This window comes from Cornus florida, unplaced genomic scaffold (assembly GCF_030987335.1).
Source record: "Cornus florida cultivar Cherokee Brave unplaced genomic scaffold, ASM3098733v1 CherokeeBrave_3.0.0_Hap2_Chr05, whole genome shotgun sequence".
Taxonomy (NCBI): Eukaryota; Viridiplantae; Streptophyta; class Magnoliopsida; order Cornales; family Cornaceae; genus Cornus; species Cornus florida.
Window position 1 is genome coordinate 114,903,538 of NW_026775575.1, and position 19,451 is coordinate 114,922,988.

At 39.0% G+C, this 19,451-nt stretch overlaps 1 protein-coding gene across 2 annotated transcripts; it reads right to left on the reverse strand.

Moving 5' to 3' along the window:
• Window positions 1–1,607: 1,607 nt before the first annotated feature.
• On the reverse strand, window positions 1,608–9,912 carry LOC132308793 (aspartate--tRNA ligase 2, cytoplasmic-like). Of its 2 annotated transcripts, XM_059807010.1 has the most exons (10): window positions 9,258–9,911; window positions 7,159–7,269; window positions 6,806–6,919; window positions 5,582–5,872; window positions 5,376–5,486; window positions 5,122–5,175; window positions 4,632–4,711; window positions 4,401–4,516; window positions 3,102–3,216; window positions 1,608–1,996 (listed from the first exon to the last, which is right to left on the reverse strand). In XM_059807010.1, the coding sequence occupies exons 1-10, from the start codon at window positions 9,774–9,776 to the stop codon at window positions 1,870–1,872; spliced, it is 1,638 nt and encodes a 545-aa protein (XP_059662993.1). In that variant the 5' UTR covers window positions 9,777–9,911; the 3' UTR covers window positions 1,608–1,869. The 2 variants fall into 2 exon arrangements, with proteins under 2 accessions (XP_059662993.1, XP_059662995.1); XM_059807012.1 differs by lacking the exon at window positions 1,608–1,996 and having other exon boundaries at window positions 3,128–3,265; window positions 9,258–9,912.
• Between the last annotated feature and the right edge of the window lie 9,539 nt (window positions 9,913–19,451).

The window sequence follows — 19,451 nt, forward strand, 5'->3', positions numbered from 1 at the left end:
TGTTTAAGTAGATGAGGTGGACAAAAACCCGTCGGGACTTATTCGGGGAAATCATTCGGTGACCTTATCATTTTCCTTAATAAATACGTAGAAGTGCAAATGTGAACATCCATAAGCATACCATTTTTCTGTTTATTACAATTGAAAGAATACAAGAATTGTTTCTTTTGGGTAATTAAAAAAATATCTATACAATAATATGCAACATTATAAATTTTTTATATTATTTTTGAAACTCTTTTAATTTCATTTGATATTGGAATATCATTAAAATAAAAAACAATAGTTGAAAACTAATAATTATTGTAATATATTAAATATATTATATATAACTGCTATCGTATTTTATACCACGAATTTTCACTAACATTCATATTATATCCATATATGACTTGCATTTTTTATGCCGAATTTTTAAACGTACTTTGTTTTATATATATATATATATTAAAAAAAAAATTTAATTATACTATCAGGCAGCTATGTTTACGGCACCATATTTAGCTGCAGTCCAAAGTTAAAGGAAATGAATGTTTATCTTTTTTTTCTTTTTCTTTTTTAATAATAACAAGATTTTCTGATTTGTCTTTTTATTTTTCCAGTCAATTAACAAAACAACAGCAATGTTTGAGGGCTCGATTAATTAATTTAATTCAACTAAAAATTAAAAAAAATTACAAAAATTTGTTTGGCTCACAAATTTTGAAAACTCAATTAAGCAAAAGTCATTCTGATTACAATATTACAGTATAATATATATATATATATATATATACACACATATTTATTGTGGTATTGAGATCTGATTTGAAAATTTAAAACTAAACAGGCCTTCAAACTTCCATTTGAGAAGCATGGACAAGTTAGGGTTGGATTGTAGAATTGTTTAATTTGGGGTTTTGGGTTGGGTCCGGATTGAACCCATCCCAATCCAAACAAACTTGGGGTTTGTCAAAACCCAAACCAATTTGAACCCAATATGTGAATTTAAAAGTCCAAATTTTAAAATTTCTGAACTGAAATCGGGTTGGGCTGGGTTAGCCCGCCCAAGTTGCACCCGTATATATGTGTAGTCCCCAACCTCCATCTTCATTCTACAAAAACCAAAGCCATTTGTTAACTATTTATATAAGATGATCGAATACAAGTGGATGAAAAACTAATTGATTGAATTGAGATATCGATCGCACGTACCCATGACTTGCATTTGTGTGTTGCATATAACAAATATTAATCCATTGTACTTTGACGGAGATAATGGACTATGGTGCTTTTTTTTATCTTTTTTTTTTTGTTTTTGGCTTTTAACAAATTGTTACGGAATATATACCCTTTATGAAAGCTTGGAGAATATTTTGTAAACGGGTTTCACTTCATTCTTAGAAGGCGTGGTAGGGTGATGGTGATTTCTGGCTGTCAATATTTTTGTGATAAACCAAAGTGAGTTACATAGATGTAATATATATGGGACAATAAATACCCTCTCATCATCTCTCTGCCTTAATCCCACACTAATTTATTCTATTTCATTTCATCCAAAACTTTTCCGTTTCATATCATTTAACCTACCATATTATTGGAAACAGAGTTTCAAATTGCGCAATTCGTAAGTTAACTGAACCATGTACACACATAAAGCGCAACAAGTGTACAAATTCAAACATCCAAGAGTCCTTTGAAAATGCCTAACGAATTACAAATTATTGCAAACGAAAAACTGACCATATAGATGCAGGGGGGAAAATATAGAGATATCGAATAAGAAGAAAAGGTGATCAATAGTCGAATGTAAACATACTACTCTTCTCGGTGAATATTATATCTGTCCTCACATTTCAAAGAACACTACATCCAGAAAAATGGCACGATCTAAGGGGTAATCCTGAGAGGGTCACGAGGGAAGAGCGATGTTTTGCGGATGTTGTTAAGGGCACAAAACAACATCACTACACGCTCCAACCCCACTCCAAACCCACCATGTGGGGGTGCACCATACCTGCAACACAGAACAATTAGATCAGAGGTGCAAATCTTTGGAGTGGAAAAGCTCGAATGTTCCACAACATTGACTTCTTGCATCTTTAACGACATCAAAAAGTGGCAGATGAATGGTAAAATTCGCAGATAATCATCTTTTCTGTGACTTTCTAAAGGATACGGGCATTGTAAGGATAAAAAAAAAAAAAAAAAAATGAAAAAGAAAAAGAAAATGAAAAAAAAAATGCCACTAATAAAAGATCTAAACAGAAGGGGAAAAAATAACTGCAAAATCAAGAATACTCAATTGTATATATCCAAAAGAGCACATGTGCAAGGTGTTTTATTGATTAAAGGTATTTTATCTCATCACATATATACTAAATCAAATTTAAGCCACAAATAACGGGATACCATCCTTTCTGAAGACAACCAAATGGTGCAAAAGGAGGACACCACCATTTCCGTTTTGCACAAAACGTTTTTGTCATCTCAAAAGCTTCACTGGAAATTGCTAATAACCAAGAAACCAAGTACAAACCTACAGACTACTGAAACGTTTTAGGAAGGTAATTTGTAGGATTATCTACCCAAAAGGGCAAAAAAGTGGATTTGATGCATGACCGTTCTGGCAAAAACAAGTTCACCATATAAGTTAAGTCCAGGGCTAGAGTAAGACACAGTAACACCTATGCATGTGAAAGAATTGTTATGTGGTGCTTACGTTTTTTTATCACATCAACAACTAAAAACGCAGAAGAAAGTAAACCAACTTCCCAAATTTACCAGTCCAATTTTAACTATTGATTTTATTTTAAAATGGTAAAAACAAATTCCACATATCATATTGTTGCATAGGTAAAAACCTTCAGCCTAAAAGATAAAAGAAACTGTAGCTTCGAACAAATTAATTGGAAATAAAAATTTTTGAACACTAATTGTCAATATAATTTCTCGTCAATATTAACTAATCTCGTCATCTTAAAAAGCAAAGCAAAAGAAAACGATATAATATTTATTTTGGTTACCAACTAGGATATGAAGTCAAGACTACTGTTGACTTCGAGAGCTACCACAAGAAATTTAAGGAATAAATACGAAAACCCCTCAACAAAGAAGTATACCTGAAGGAATCGATATATGTTGATATTGTTTTCACCTCAATTCCACAAGCCTCTGCACGTGTTGCCAAGAATTCAGGTATATGGACACGCTGAGCTCCGGAAATGATCTCCTCCCCTAACGGAAATGGGACAAACCAATTAAGTCGGATCAAATGTATCATTACCTAAAGAAAGTGGAAAGAGAATTTTCAAATATTTCAAGGAAACAGCCATCACAACACAACAATCATAAGCACGTCGAACAGATAAAAAAGGCTAATGGGGGGATGGGGTCATTCAAAAACCTCAAAATAAATTGACAGAATTGAGCCAAAATATAAGTAAAGAATGTCAAAACATCAGAAGCTATTGAATGGAAATAAAGAACACATTCTTGTAAAATATAGGACAGGTGCAAGCTATTTAAGATTGACTTTGTTACGAGTGTCAAAAGCAAATGTGTACTCATAATGGATTCAGATTATCCTCAAAAGATTTTTTAAAAAGTTTTTAGGGTTGGATATGCATACTAAACCCACCAGCTATTGTGTCCAAATGGTACATTGTTGTAACGTAAACATCCAGAACTAGTGTTGGAATTTCTATATTTGCACTTGTTTAACAAAATTCATCCGTTACATCACCAAACCAGACGCTAAAATGCGTCAAAGCCAGAAATTACGTCTCTTGCAATAAAAACATTGCATATTGCAAAAAATCATCCCTGTCTCGCTTTTCCTTTTAGAGCCAGATCACGAGAAGATCTCTACAGCAGTTGAACAAGTTTCTATTTCAAAATGTCTATACCACGTCAATCAATTCATCATCATCATCCTTATCTTAATCCCATATGAAAGGGGTTGGCCACATTAATTCTCATTTTTTCATTCGTACCACAACAATCAATTGAACCTCTTTATATTATAGATTGAGAGTACTTCTACTTTTCCTGGAGGAACTTATTTGTAGTTTTATTTTTCATAATCCTTTAACCAACATTTCAATCTAATGAAGGTGTAAATCTCCCACTTTCCAAAACTAACCACATAATGACAAGTTTCCTGCGTATAAATATTCCAAGTCTCTTTTGGCAGAGAATGGGCCATCAACTGAGTTGCTTAATTAGATCACAATATAACATATGGTTCAATAACAGGCACAAAACAATTTTCCGGGCAATATAAGATTGAATCAAAGAAGCTCCTTTAGAAGGAACAGGTGATTTAATCAACAAAAAGTAAATAAAATAAAACCAAAATTACACATACAAAATGTTTTCAACTATTAATGCATTCATAACGGTTAAATTTTATTGCATACCTCGAATAAAGACATCAAATGAATTACTATAGGCTGGATCATCAAAGCAAGGCATAGTATAGAATGGTCGAACAGCCAAAGGATAGCGATGAAGAATATAGAATTCAGTGCCATACCTAAAAGAAAAATCAGCTCATTCCAGATTAGTTACCATGGAAAAATTAGGATATAAGAAACAAAAAATAAAAATAAAAAAGGAGGCAAAATTAAAGTTTAGAGATTTCAAAATACTTCTCCGCAACAAGCTGGCCCAGTTTTCTCTCAGATTCTGTGTTCAGGTCACCAAGAGGATCAACTTCAACACCAGCATCCTGTGCAACCAAGTCTTATAAGAATAAGAGAAAGGAATATTTTCAAGAAACAAAATGCCACACGTCCATGTGAGATGAGTGTAATTAGGTCCCAAAGGAAACTTAAAAACAGAAGATGTTGCTGAGTCGTATATCTACGACACAAATCTCCTTTTGCTTCATGCTACAACTTTAGTTATATTATGACACAACGAAAAATGGAAACAAAAACCAAAAAGCAGGTAGGTACTGAATGGTTTGAATATTAAGAGGCACAACATGCATCCAAGAAACTAAAAAAGGGAAAAAAAAATTATAGAAAAAAAAGAGGAATAACTAGCTGCAACAGCTTTTTAATGTCATACCCACTTTCATCTTATTGACTTTCCAACTCTATTCAGGTAAAATTAATACAAAAAATATCTGCATACCTTCAGCATTTGAACCCCTTCTTGAAATGTAAGCCGTAGAGTCTTCCTCAAGTACTGCAAATTCAAACACAGTTAATATTCAGCATCAGAACAAGATAAACTGTTATTGGGTTTTCAAAATTCAAAAATCAGTGTTTGAAAGATGTTGCGTTTTGAAAGAGTTTTTTAATAAATGAGGACATTAATACATCAAAGTTTGCTTTACCACAAAATGAATCAGTGTTTCAACAATAGCAGAAATCAATGTAATTAACCTTCAAAGGCTCAAATGGATACTGATTCCCTATAGTCTCAAGCTCTTTCTGGCATTTCTCATTCAAATGGTCAAACATTGCAACAAATAAGCGGTCCACAATATCCATCACCTGTAAACATAAGCACAATTTTTTACTAACGCACAGATAATTTTATAGCTAATTGCTGGTCCCTACACCAACTGAAGCCAATCATTCAAATTTACCTCGGAATAGTGCTCCTTAATCTCCATTTCAGCATCAAGACCTGTAAACTCGCACAAATGTCTGTGTGTATAGGAATCCTCTGCCCTGAAAACTGGACCAATCTCAAAAACACGCCCGAAATCACCACAAATTGCCATTTGCTTGTGAAGCTGAGGTGACTGCGCCAGACATGCAGGTTGCCCTTTGTAGTCCAGTTTGAAAACAGCTGAACCACCTTCACTAGAACCAGCTATAAGCTTTGGTGTATGGATCCCAACAAAACCTTCAGACAGCAAAAACTGCCTAAATACCTGGACAACAGTACACGATAATTAAGGACCAGATTCTTCAGTTTTTCATAAGATTAGTAGTAAGTATACTATGCAATATAGTAAAAATTAGTTAAAAAAGAAAATGAAAAAGGAGACAACCCCAAATTGAATAAAAAGAAATAAATACACAATGGCTACTCCACTAAATAGGTGCCCCAAGTTCGCAGTAAGAATAATCTCAGCACTAATACGAATAGTAATAAGTACTCCACTGAACAGGTGACCCAAGTTCATAATAAGAATAATCTCAGTACTAATACTAATTGTAATAAATACATATATTATACTAAAGATGCGGTCATCTCATCTACTTTCTAGCAAAAATAAGTATATACTATAGATATTGCAAAACAAATAAAAATATATGAAAAAAAGGAATAAGAAAGGATGAAAAGTTGCATCAAGGTTGCATATAAAAAAGAACTATTCTCAAAGTCCACTAAAACTCCTCAGGCATTTAGCATATCAAGTAGGCCCATTTGGTTAGAAAACCTCTAGTCTAATTAGAAACTGGAATTAGCAAAAGGGATAGAAAACTAGCATATTCTTAAACACTGATGCTAAGAATGACAGCAGCTCTTACATCAAATATGGTATAGGTAGTTTTGCGAAATGGAACTCAACATAATGCCCTTCCCCATTTATGATGGATTCCTAAAGTTGTATCTTCTAGCAAGGCTAACAGCTAGTGACATATCAAAATATTAGTGTAACTGGTGTTGCATTTGTTCGTCCTTCACGAAAACATTCTTTAACATATATAATCCACAAATCCTTTTCTAAGAATATCAAGTGTTTTACTTATTCCCTTTTCTAACAATCAATGGTCTCCAAGAAACTATACTGCATCTTGCAATGAACACAAATGGGAAGATGAAAATAGAATATTCAAACCAAAGGATGTGAACTTACATTTTCAACTTGGCACTGGATGCGGAAAATCCCTTGGTTAGCAGGTGTCCGCAGGTCAAGAACCCTAAAGTTTAAACGAGTGTCCTGATTGACACGAACAACCTGTTCTCCAGCCTGCACCAATCATGATACCAAATTACCAAAATTAATATACGCAGTTACGCACTTTCCTATAGAAGGTAGATTAATTGATTTTATCAAATGACAAAAAAGTATAGATAATTGCTGGAAGCTCATTCTGCAAAATGAGGACACATTCTCAATATCAACCAGAATACAACTGCATACAGAGTGATAAGCTATTTGAATTTCATTACAAGCAACATTAAAAGTATCAATAGAATTACAGGTACCTGTAAAGCCTTTTCAATAAAAATTTCACTGCGACCAGCGTCCTCAATATTAATAGGTAGCGCCGGCAGTGCCTTGCCAACACAATAAAGTTTTCTCACCTGGACTTCCACCTACAGCAGAAAATATAAATTCTTTGAATCATTAAAATTAAGACGCAATTTCAAAGTTACTTCCAAACAACTTATTAACCAAAAATACCAAATATTTCCCATATATTATAATAAAAATCTCAAAGTAGTGCCATATATAACAAATGTTGTCAATAACTGCGAATTCATTCAAAAAATCAATTATTTATTCTGAACTATTAATGTCAAAACAAACTCTCAAAACCCCAAACTCATTTAGACTGTATCATCCAAATTTCTTCCTTCATTTTTACATCCAAAAGGCTCAAAATATTGAGTATAATTTACCCACAAAATTCTTGAATTAGCTATAAAATTGTAATATAGCCACATGTAGTTTCTATATACTTAGCCCATAATCCGCTTTCTGACACAACAAAGCTTGCTTGTCCAAAGCAATGGGTCCCCCTAAGCTTAATACAATGACACAGCTTTGTTTATCCAAAGCAATGGGTCCCCCTAAGCTTAATACAATGACACAGCTTTGTTTAATCGGGTCCGGATAGAGACCAAAGATCTTGAGCGACCGATCCGGCAACTGCCCAATGGCCTATGCCGTACTTTCATTGTTCCACTCTTTGACAACACGAAAAAATCACTGTTCAACTCTTTGACAAACATATCTTCTCCAGGATACCCAATTTATACTTTCTAAACCACTATGAATCAAATTCAGAATATTTTCCCAACTGTAATTGTCAAGAACCAAATTTAGAACCACACACAAAATATAAAATAAATATTAGAAATAGAATTACTGTGTTAATTATCCCTTCAGATAAATTGAGTTCAATAATTATCTTATTGATCAATCAAAAGTGCATATGTATTTATCAATCACAGTATTTGTAACTCAAAAAAGGTTCTGCCGCTTCTCTCTTTAATTTATTTTAGGGTTTGTCAAATATATAAGAATAAATTATGCAATTTGGATCTCCCATTCAATAAGACTGCAGATTACATGCTATGTTATCAGGGTTCAAATTTGTGCTTAGTTGGCTATTGTAATGCCGATTCGGGTGGCTATTTAGATGGTTTTCAGCCGAAAAATCAACATGGCCCAGTAGCTAAAGCTACAGGATTGCATTTATCAAATTTGATACTCAAGTTATATGTGACAACTGAATCGTTAAGAGTTCTCATAGTCTCACTCTCCAAGGGTTGACGCTTACACTATATACGTTCTTCACAATGCATACAATGCATAATGTCAAGGAGATCTCAAATTATAAGAAGAAAATAATAGGAGTTGCATTGGCTCTAAATTTGAATATAATCAATGATATAATCACAATAATAATAGGACATATAGGATATAATCACAATAATAATAATAATAAACATTAATTAATCTTCATTCTTTAATTCCATCCTCAAACTTCCTAACGTGCTTAGCCTAACCCATCAGTCCTACATCAATCCTAAGAGACAAATTTAACATTAGATACTTAAGGGGTCGTATCACACAGTAAATTCGCAACTCCAATCAAAATTCAACATAAAAAAGAGATATTGAAACAATTATATAATTGTAAAGACAAAGAATAATAGTAACTAGAATTGAACAGAATGCCCTAATTGATTCGTCTTTGTTGTGTGATTTGTGTCTTCTATACAGTTCCCTGAAAAAAGAAAAACAACTAAAATTAAAGCCCTACAATAGAGCTAAGACAAAGATGCATTTGGGATCTAACGCAAGCACCAAGATCAGTTTTTAACTAATTTCATCATCAAGTTTGAAGCAATGTCAATAGTTTGTTGCGTTTTTTAAAACACTTCATAATTCACCACCAAAAGTGTCTAGTAGTATCTATGTGAGAGGAGGGTTCGAATCCCCTAGAGGACAAAAATGAGAGTATAAATTTCTTGCCTCTGTACGCAATTACCATAGGCCAAAATTGTTGCTCAGGCTAAAATAAAATTATCTATGAACATATGAATACGATATATGCATGTCTATACATGAATACCTGCTGAGAAGCGCTCTTAATATGAACTCCGGGAACCGAGACGATCCCTTCAACATCAACAAACGACTCCTTGCTAAGACTAGTCGCAAACTTCACCATTTGGCCGCTGACGAGGTCCGCCGCAGCAGTCAACACGCACTGAACGGTGAACCCTCTCTCTCTCACCACCAAGAAGGCGATCTTCTTACTCACGGCCCGGATAGTATGCGCTCGGCCCCGAATCAACACGCTCTGGTCCTTCAAGTCCTCCGTCAGCGACCCGATCTCGGTCCATTTACGGCCGGTGACCGCCTTCGACTGGAGGTCCTCCAGAGGGACGTCGCCGTAATTGGCGGCGAGAGGGTCAGGCGCGTCCAAGGAGACACCGGCCAAGGCGGAGGAGGCTGAGGAGGCGTGTTGCTCGCGGCGGCGCTGCTTCTCCAGTTTAGCCGCTTCTTTCTTGGCGGCTTTCTTGCTTTGACTGCCTTCTTGTAGGTCCTCCGTCACGGAGTCCACCGGAGGGTTTTTGGGTTCAGACATTTTTGGTGTGGTACGGCTCTGAGGTGTGGTAGGGTTCCAAGGTCTTATTAGAGGATTGCAGAAGAAGTTTAGAAAGTGAAGCAAAGCTATTCCGAAATGTTGTGTGTTTTGGCAAAGAAAAAGTTGGGGACAAATTACGCTAACCTTCCCTCTTATTTGTATCTCTACTGCAACACAGTAATATCCAGCTTATCATAAAATACAAAACTATTTTAATTAATTAAAATAACTAATTTTAATTTTAACTAAAAATAAAATACTAATTGAGTTTCCAATTTAAAATATTTCTACTAATTCAACTGGATTTCTAATTTAAAATCCTTCTACTAATTTTATTTTTTTTCCTTCTACTAATATAACTAATTAGGTTTCCAATTTAAAAATTCAATAAAAGTACTCTAATTAGGGAATAAAATATATAATAATATTTGAATAAAATATATAATAACACAAATATATAATATTTAAAATTTTATTTATTTGATTCAATTAAAGGAAAAACTAATTAGACAATGAAATATATAATATTTAAAAATATTATTTATTTAGTTAAGAAAACTACACCATGTAAGTTCTCAAAATATATATATATATATATATATATATATTCTCCTACAATTAACAAGTAGTCGAACTTGCATCATCACCCAACCCTTAAAATTACGGTGTATAAGTATAATTTAAATCCACCTCGAAAATCTAGCAAATTAATGAAATGTAGGATACAATTCAATTTACCATAATAAAATGGGTTGCATGTGACATAACACCAACTAATGAAATGCTGCAGTTCACCATGCGAAAGTATACTGTATGCACTAGTAAGATCCCAATTGGGCATGTATGTATGTCTTTTCCTTTAAAGAGAACATAATAATTGACCAATATGCTTTTTAGTTGTGAAAATGGCCATAGAATACGTGTTGTCAGCTGTAATCTGTCTGAAACAATTTGAGAAGAGAGCTCTGGACGAGCGTACTGCTCTGATTGATACAATCAGCAGAGTGAACGGTGGGATGCTGGCTCTTCATGCTCGGTTCTCAAGGGTCGGCGCTCTTAGATATGCTCAAGGATTCCGAGAAGGTTTCTCCGACCGAGTTCCGGATGAGGGACAGACCAGCTCAACTCCAGATGAGGTCGATAAGGATTTAGGGATTGACCCTCTGGGGGTCTATGTTGACCCAGAACCCACCGAAGCGGAGCACATATTTGATGAGTGCCAGGACATTGCTTCCTCAAAGATCACTACAGCTCCTCCTACCGCTCTGCCTCTAACCGCTCCTCAATCGTCAACTGTGGTACCTCCCATAGCCACTGCTGACGTTGGCCCCCAGCAGAATGACTCTGTTATTCATCTTGATTCCCCACCTCGTGAGGGTGAGATGGCTGATGGGACCGAAGAGGCGGGTCGGCACAACCAGGATGCTGTCGGGGACTCCTCCGGACTCTTCGATTCCATACTTTTTTATAACAATGTGACTTGAATATTTCATTTTTTGTAAACTCAATGCTTATTATGAATGAGATGACAGAACTTTTTTCTCTTTTTCCTTTGTGTTGCGCTCTGTTCAAACCCATTTTCAATATATATATACCTTTTCTCTCTTTTCTTTTATATTAACTTTGTCGTGTGCTTGTTTATGGCAAGTGCTTGGCGTTCGGCTTGCGGTGCCAGCTGCCACTTATCTTACTCAAGTGCCTGGCGCTCGGCTAGAATGCCACTTGCCACTTGGCTTTTTTCATCATTTTTTTTTTTTTTAGCAAGTGTCTGGCGTTCGGCTTATGGTGCCAGCTGCCACTTATCTTGCTTAAGTGCCTGGCGCTCGGCTAGAATGCCACTTGCCACTTAGCTTTAAATTTTTAGCAAGTGTCTGGCGTTCGGCTTATGGTGCCAGCTGCCACTTATCTTGCTTAAGTGCCTGGCGCTCGGCTAGAATGCCACTTGCCACTTGGCTTTTCATTTTTTAGCAAGTGTCTGGCGTTCGGCTTATGGTGCCAGCTGCCACTTATCTTGCTTAAGTGCCTGGCGCTCGGCTAGAATGCCACTTGCCACTTGGCTTTTCATTTTTTAGCAAGTGTCTGGCGTTCGGCTTATGGTGCCAGCTGCCACTTATCTTGCTTAAGTGCCTGGCGCTCGGCTAGAATGCTACTTGCCACTTGGTTTTTCATTTTTTAGCAAGTGTCTGGCGTTCGGCTTATGGTGCCAGCTGCCACTTATCTTGCTTAAGTGCCTGGCGCTCGGCTAGAATGCCACTTGCCACTTGGCTTTTCATTTTTTTTTTATTTTTTTATTTTTAGCAACCCATTGAAGAGGAAAGTTATTTTTATAAACTTCAGGAATTTACACATTCATACGTACTTGATTGACAACAAACAACACCCAATAAAGCCGAAACTTAGCTTTTATTGGTAGTACCTCTTCAGAGACGTGGCATTCCAGGGCTTGCTGACCAACCTTCCCGCCATGGTTTCCAACGTATATACTCCCTTGCCTATGACTTCTGCAATTCTGTATAGGCCTTCCCAGGGTGGCATCATTTTTTTGACTATCCCCACCTTTCTTTTCAGAACCAGATCGCCAGGGGCAAAGTCTCTGTGTTTCACTCTTTTGTTGTGACTATTCGCCAATACTTGCTGGTATGATACTAACGTTATTGCTGCAGCGTCCCTCCTTTCGTCTATCATATCGAGGTTCAATCTTAACATCTTGTCGTTCTGATCTCGACTCCATGCTAAGCTTCTGATAGTTGGGACCAAGTACTCAACCGGTATAACTGCCTCGGTACCATATGCCATTGCAAACGGGCTCTCCCCAGTCGGCCGCCTTGGGGTGGTTCTGTAAGCCCATAAGACGTTCGGGAGCTCATCCAACCACTTCCCTTTATGGTCCTCCAGCTTCTTCTTAATGCAGGCGAAAATGGTTCTGTTTGTAATTTCTGCTTGTCCGTTGGCCTGAGGATGACTTACTGCAGCCAACTTCTGGTTAATTCCATACTCCTCCAGCAGCTCTCTTACTTGCTTGCTGTCGAGGTTCGTGCCATTATCCATGACTATTGATCTTGGAACGTCGAAACGACAAATAATATTGTTCCAAATAAATCGTCTCACATGAGTCTGAGTCACGCTAGGATATGGTTCTACTTCCACCCACTTAGTGAAGTAATCCGTGGCCAGTAACACATACTTGTTCTGAGCTCTTGCAGTTGGCAGAGGACCGACCACATCCATCCCCCATTGCGCGAAAGGCCATGGCGAGGCCATTACGTGCAATTCCTCAGGTGGTTGGTGGATCAACGGTCCATATCGTTGGCATTTATCGCACCTTCGAAAGAACTCCTCCGCATCTCTAGACATGTTCGGCCAGAAATACCCTTGTGTCATTGCTTTATGCGCTAATGATCTTCCCCCAGAATGATTGCCACACACACCCTCATGAATAGCTCGCAATACCTGCTGCGACTCCGCGGGGGTGACACACTTCAAGTATGGGCCAGAGTAGGATCTTCTGTACAGCTGGTTATGCACGGTGGCGTACTTTGCAGCATTCTTTTTGAGTTTCCTAGCTTTATCCCTTTGCATAGGCAAAACGCCATCTCGAATATAAGTAATGATGGGGTCAATCCAACTCGGTTCATACGGTATGACGTTGACTTACCAAGGGTCTGAGTCTAAAGGTTCTTCGAAAATAGATGGCTGGGTCAATATTCCTACTGGAATCACCCTCGCCAATGTTTCACCAGAACTCGAAACACTACATGCTAACCGGTCCGCATCTGCATTCTGTTCCCTCGGTAATTGTATGAATTCAATCTTTGCAAAGTCCTTGGCTTTATGCAGAACGGCAGAACGATATGCCCCCATCGTGTCATCCTTGGTCGCGTACTCACCATTTACCTGCCGAACAATCAACTGTGAGTCACTATAAACAGTCAAACTTCTGACCTGTAGCTCTTTGGCCAACTTTAACCCATTCAGCAACGCCTCGTATTCCGCTTCGTTATTGGTGGCTCGGAACTCAAGTCTGAGTGCTTGACTCAAAGAAGTACCCTCTGGGGTTTGCAGTTTAACCCCAATACCAGCCCCCATCTGGTTAGAGGAGCCATCCACATAAAGTTTCCAAGAGCCGCACCTGAGGTCTTCTTCCGTATCTTCAGAGTCACATTCTAGCAGAAAATCGGCTACCGCTTGTCCTTTGACAGCTGTTCTCGGCTCATATGTTATGTCAAATGAACTTAACTCTATGGCCCACTTTGTCATTCTGCCGAGAGTTCTGGCTTGTGCATAAGTATTCTGATTGGAAAAGTTGTTAGAACAGCTATAGGGTGGGATTCGAAATAATGCCTCAACTTTCTTTTTGCGTTTACCAGTGCAAGTATCACCCGTTTGGCCTTTGAGTATTTTCGTTCTACCTCGGTCATTGTTTTACTGACATAAAATACCGGGTGTTGCACGCCTTCCTTGCAAAGAATCAGAACGGCACTTGTCGCAACACTAGATACTCCAAGATACAAAAATAACTTTTCTTCTGGATCCGGGGCTGACAGAACTGGTGGATTCTGCATATATTCCTTCAAATAGGTCAATGCTTGTCGTTGCTCATCTCCCCAGACCTATCTTCCATGACTCCGAATCGTGTCAAAGAACGGCTTGCAGCGGTCTGACAATTTTGAAATGAATCGACTTAATGCAGCTATTCGTCCTGTAAGGGCTTGCACCTCTCTGATCGTCTTTGGCTCGGCATTCTTAATCAAAGCCTCTGCTTGAGCGGGGCTAACTTCGATGCCTCTGCGGTTGACCACGTGTCCCAAAAACTGACCGGAACTCACACCGAACGAGCACTTGGTTGGATTGAGCCTCATACCATATCGCCTCAGCACATCAAATATATCTTGCAGATGTTTCAGATGATCATTCTTCTTCCTACTCTTTACCACCATATCATCAATATAGGCTTCCACAATTTTTCCTATTTGATCCTTGAAAATTTTGCTAACAAGTCTTTGATAAGTTGCTCCCGCGTTCTTTAGTCTGAAAGGCATAACTTTGTAGCAGTATGTCCCTCGCTCGGTTACAAAAGAAGTTTTTTCTTCATCTGCCGGGTCCATAGGGATCTGATTATAACCTGAATAAGCGTCCAGAAAGGTTAAGCGTTCATACCCGGTGGTAGCATCCACCATTTGATCAATCTTTGGCAGCGGGAAGCTATCCTTCGGACAGGCTTTGTTCAAATTGGTGAAGTCAATGCATACTCGCCATTTCCCATTATTCTTCTGCACGACAACGACGTTGGACAACCAATCAGGGTAGTGTACTTCTCTGATAAATCCCGCATCAAGCAGCCTATCAACTTCCTCGGCTATGATTTGGTTGCGTTCTGGAGCAAATCTTCGTTGCTTCTGTTTTACTGGTTTGAAATTGGGATTGACATTCAAAGAATGACAGGATACGGAGGGATTAATTCCAGGCATGTCTAGGTGACTCCATGCAAATACATCGGCATTATGAGACAAGAAGTCAGCTAGCTCTTGCCGCTCTTCCCTGGTCAGTCTTATTCCTACTCTGGTAGTTCGTTCTAGCCTGGACTGATCGATCTGCACATCCAGAAGGGGCTCTTCGGTCAAATCAACTGACCCCTCCACCCTGCTCTGCTTGGGTGGAGGTTCCTGTAATTGCTATCTGGGGCTTGCCGGTCGGGCGGGCGCCTTCCCTTTCCCAGCATACTTTAGTGTGACGGAATAGCACTCTTTGGCTGCAACCTGATCCCCACGAACGTCTATTACCTTATTTCCATCGGGTCCGAGGCACCTCATGACCTGATGCAAAGTTGAGGGTACTCCTTGGACTCTGTGAATCCATCCTCTTCCCATCAGGAGATTGTACGATGGGTGAATCTCTACAACCACAAAAGTTTCCATAAGAGTTTGTTCTGCAGCTTGAACTTCTACTTCCACCATTCCGACGGGCTCCACCCTCTTGCCATCGAATCCTAACAGGGGATTTCCAGTGGGCTTGAGCCTCTCCGGTTTAATCTCGAGCCGATCAAATGTGTCCCTCGGCATGACATTCGCACTGCTCCCGGGATCGATTAGAACTCTGCGTATCAAGCAGTCCGCCACTGTCAAACTGACTACCAACGGGTCTTCATGGGGGATTTGAACACGCTGCAGGTCTGTCCTGTCGAACTTTATCTGTATCGATGTGATCTGCTGGTGTAGAGTATTCACACTGCTGACCCTTTTCTTCATCTGCGCCTGCCGTAAGCGCGGTCGGAGCAGCTCATCTGAATCTTCGCTGGGCTCGGGTCGACCGTGGATAGCATTGATTATACGAACTGGTTGTGAATTGTGGGAGCTTTGTTTATGGCTCATTTTTACTTGTTCCATCGGTCGATTCTGCTCTGTCGCCGAGCCTTGAACGTAACTCGCGAACTTCCCTCTAGCTATCAACATCTCCACTTGCCTTCTCAAATTCCTGCATTCATTAGTCTGATGACCGAAATCGGAATGGAAAGCACAATGTTTAGTCTGATCCCTCTGTTCGAGGGGTTGCCTAATTGGCAGTGGTGGATGAAACTTATCTTTGTTCTCCTGATATAGCCTCGCCAGAGTGACCTTCAGCGGAGTGATCAGCTCTTCCTCCCTGGACCTCTTTTCTGCCTTCTAGGAGGTCTGACGCTGCGGCTGAGCCTGCTTCTGCCTGATCTTTGCCTTGGACTTTTCCTCGGTCGACACGAACGACGCTGTCTGAGCATTGGCTGCCTCCTCTTCTTCTAGGCGCACAAAGCCGTCGGCTCTTTCATTAAGTTCATCTATAGTCGTCAGCGTGTTCACTACCAGACTGGTATGGAACGGAGTGCCACGTGTCATGGCTAACTTGAAGGCTTGAACCACTGTAGAAGGGTGGCATTCGATCACCATACTCTTAGTGAGATTAAACCTGGTGAGAAAAGCCTGGAGACGTTCATCTTTGTGCTGTCTCATTGTGAATAGGCTTGAGATGTCCTTTGGCGGACGCTTGTTCCTATAGTACTGACTTATGAACCGATCGCACAGATCTTGGAAGCTACCAATGGAGCTCTTAGGCAAGTTCTTGAACCAGCTGAGCGTCGATCCAGCTAGGCTTGTAGGGAAACATTTGCACATTAAAACATCGTTTTCCGTATTCAGGGCCATCTTCAACTGGATATGGTACACATGATCGATCGGATCGGTTGTTCCGTCAAACAGAATAAATACTGGCATAGCAAACTTCCTTGGATGAGGGGCATTCAGGATCTCGTCAGTGAATGGTGAATCAACCATTCGAGCTGCGGATCGGAGCGCTTCATTCTCTCTTTGGCGCCCAGTGGTAGCTCTGTGGGCTACGGTTCTGCTCTCCGAACCGCGATAAGTGATTGTAGCCATGGAAGGCCGGTAGGACGGATCGAACGACCGTTCCTCTATGAGCTCTCTTTGCCAAGGCGACGCAACTTGGCGGCGATCAACCTCTATCACCTCCTCTCGGTTGAACCTTTCCCGATGCGGATCTAAGGTCATGGCTTCATTCTGTCTGATCTGCTCATGTCGCGGATCAACGTGAGTCGATCCTTCGTGATCCTTAACTCGACGAGCATTTGGCGGCAAATCACGGTGGAGAGTTGACTGACTGTTCTCGTCCTGCTCGCCTTAATGCGCGATATTAGATTGAACACCTCCTTCTCCGGCCGGAGGTGGACGCGAAACCGCGGGCATTTGCTGATGTTGCATTCCAGCTTTCAATTCTGCATTCTCTTTTTTGAGAGCCTCGATCAAGTTCATCAACTCCTCAAGCTTTGTTTGCTGGACAGCTTCCATCGGATTGGAGCTTTCACCTATCATTATTCCTGAACGGAGTAAAGGCATTAATCTCAAGTTCGCGAGTAGATCTGAGCTTCGTGAGTGGGAATTTTTCAGATCTGGTTTCGAATTCTCCGAATTATGCTCACGGTTGACGAGATCTGAATTGTCCAAATTCTAAATCCGTCAGATCCTGCCACAATCGAACAACTCGTTGTTGCGTAGATCTAAAGCCACTTCTGCCAAAGCTTCAGGAACTAAAATTCCTCCAGAGTAGGTCACAATCGCTCAGATCTGGATCCAACTCCCAAAGATCGAGACTTGATCAACCGAATTGGTCTGAATCCACGCGATATTAATCATTGATTAACCAATCTTCCATGCGTTCCCACAGACGGCGCCAATTGAAGATACAAGAAATTCCCTCCTTCTTTCTCTCTCTAGAATTCTTGTATTTCAACCAAAAGAATATCTCTCCCTTTTCTTTCCATTACTTCTCCTATTTATAGATATTTACAAATGTTGATGGATTGCTGGATCTAGGCCCGTTCCTCCATGAGTCCTGGTCATCTTTGATGGGCTTATGCGCGTTCGGCCCATATTGCAGTGTCTTTCTATGGGCCTGACCCATCTGTACGGGCTGAATGTCGCGTTTGCAAGTCATATCCGGCCCATGTCATCTCGGGCCTCCTCAACGCTCTATTTTCATTTGTTTATATAACACTTTATTTCACATATTGTGTTCAACTTTATTTTTGAAGTCGCCTATCATTTCTTTTTATTTAGTCACCTTCATCATTTCTTGGTACTCTTCATAAAAATTAGTCTTTTCGGTCGTATTTGCCCATTTACAAGTTTTCGTTATATGTGTTAAAACCATCTATAAAAAAATACTTTCTTATTTTCTAGTTAACGGGATGACTCGGACTCCTAATTATTTCGACATATTTATGTGTTTCAAAATTTCCAAATCATTTTAAAGAATATTAGGCCATCCATTTATCCAATCACCTATATATATATATATCATGGTTCGTAGTCGCAATATTAGTTACGATAATAGTAATAGTCAAGGTGTAACGGACTCTAACGAAATATAAACCAGTCTAATCAGCTGATTTATGAGAGTGTAATAATATCGCACCTTTAAAAAATATTACGAAACCGGCCAATACGTTGCGTATTGATCGATACAACTAATCATAATATACATAACTCAGATCGTCTTATTTGAAATTGGATTATCCCTGGCAATATGAAAATTTTCTTCAGGTTTAGTTAGAGTCTTTGAAACCTTATTTTGACCAAAGCCACACGAACGGTTGACTGAGAGTCACTTGGACCCGTAAGCTTAGTTGAAGACTTGGAAGGCCAAATGAAATTAAATACATGATTCATGTGAAAAAGTATTACCTATTATTCAATTCATTTTCCTGAGGTATGGGGACTAAATTTTCTTATTTTCTTGCATCGAATTCACACTCTTTCATTAAATTATTTTATAGAGTTAGTGACTAGGTACACTAGAGAGAGTGAAAATCGTCCAACGGGTCTCGCACTGTTAGTAAGATTATCCGCACTCTTTTCTTGAAAAACAACATCATATCATACTTCACTGTCGTTGAGTTCACGTTGGAAGATAGCCCGTTTGAATCTGAATTTGTTGTAATGAAAAATGGTAACACAAATGAAAACTAAATTCAGCTGCAAAAATAAATGAACAAATAAGATACTCATAGTCCCAAGGATATGTAGATTGATTATTGAAAAAAGGAGCAAAACATTAGCATTAGAAAATGTAAGAAAGTAAAAATTCATTGATGAAAATTAATATCCTTAAGAGCAGTTTTAGTACTCTTTG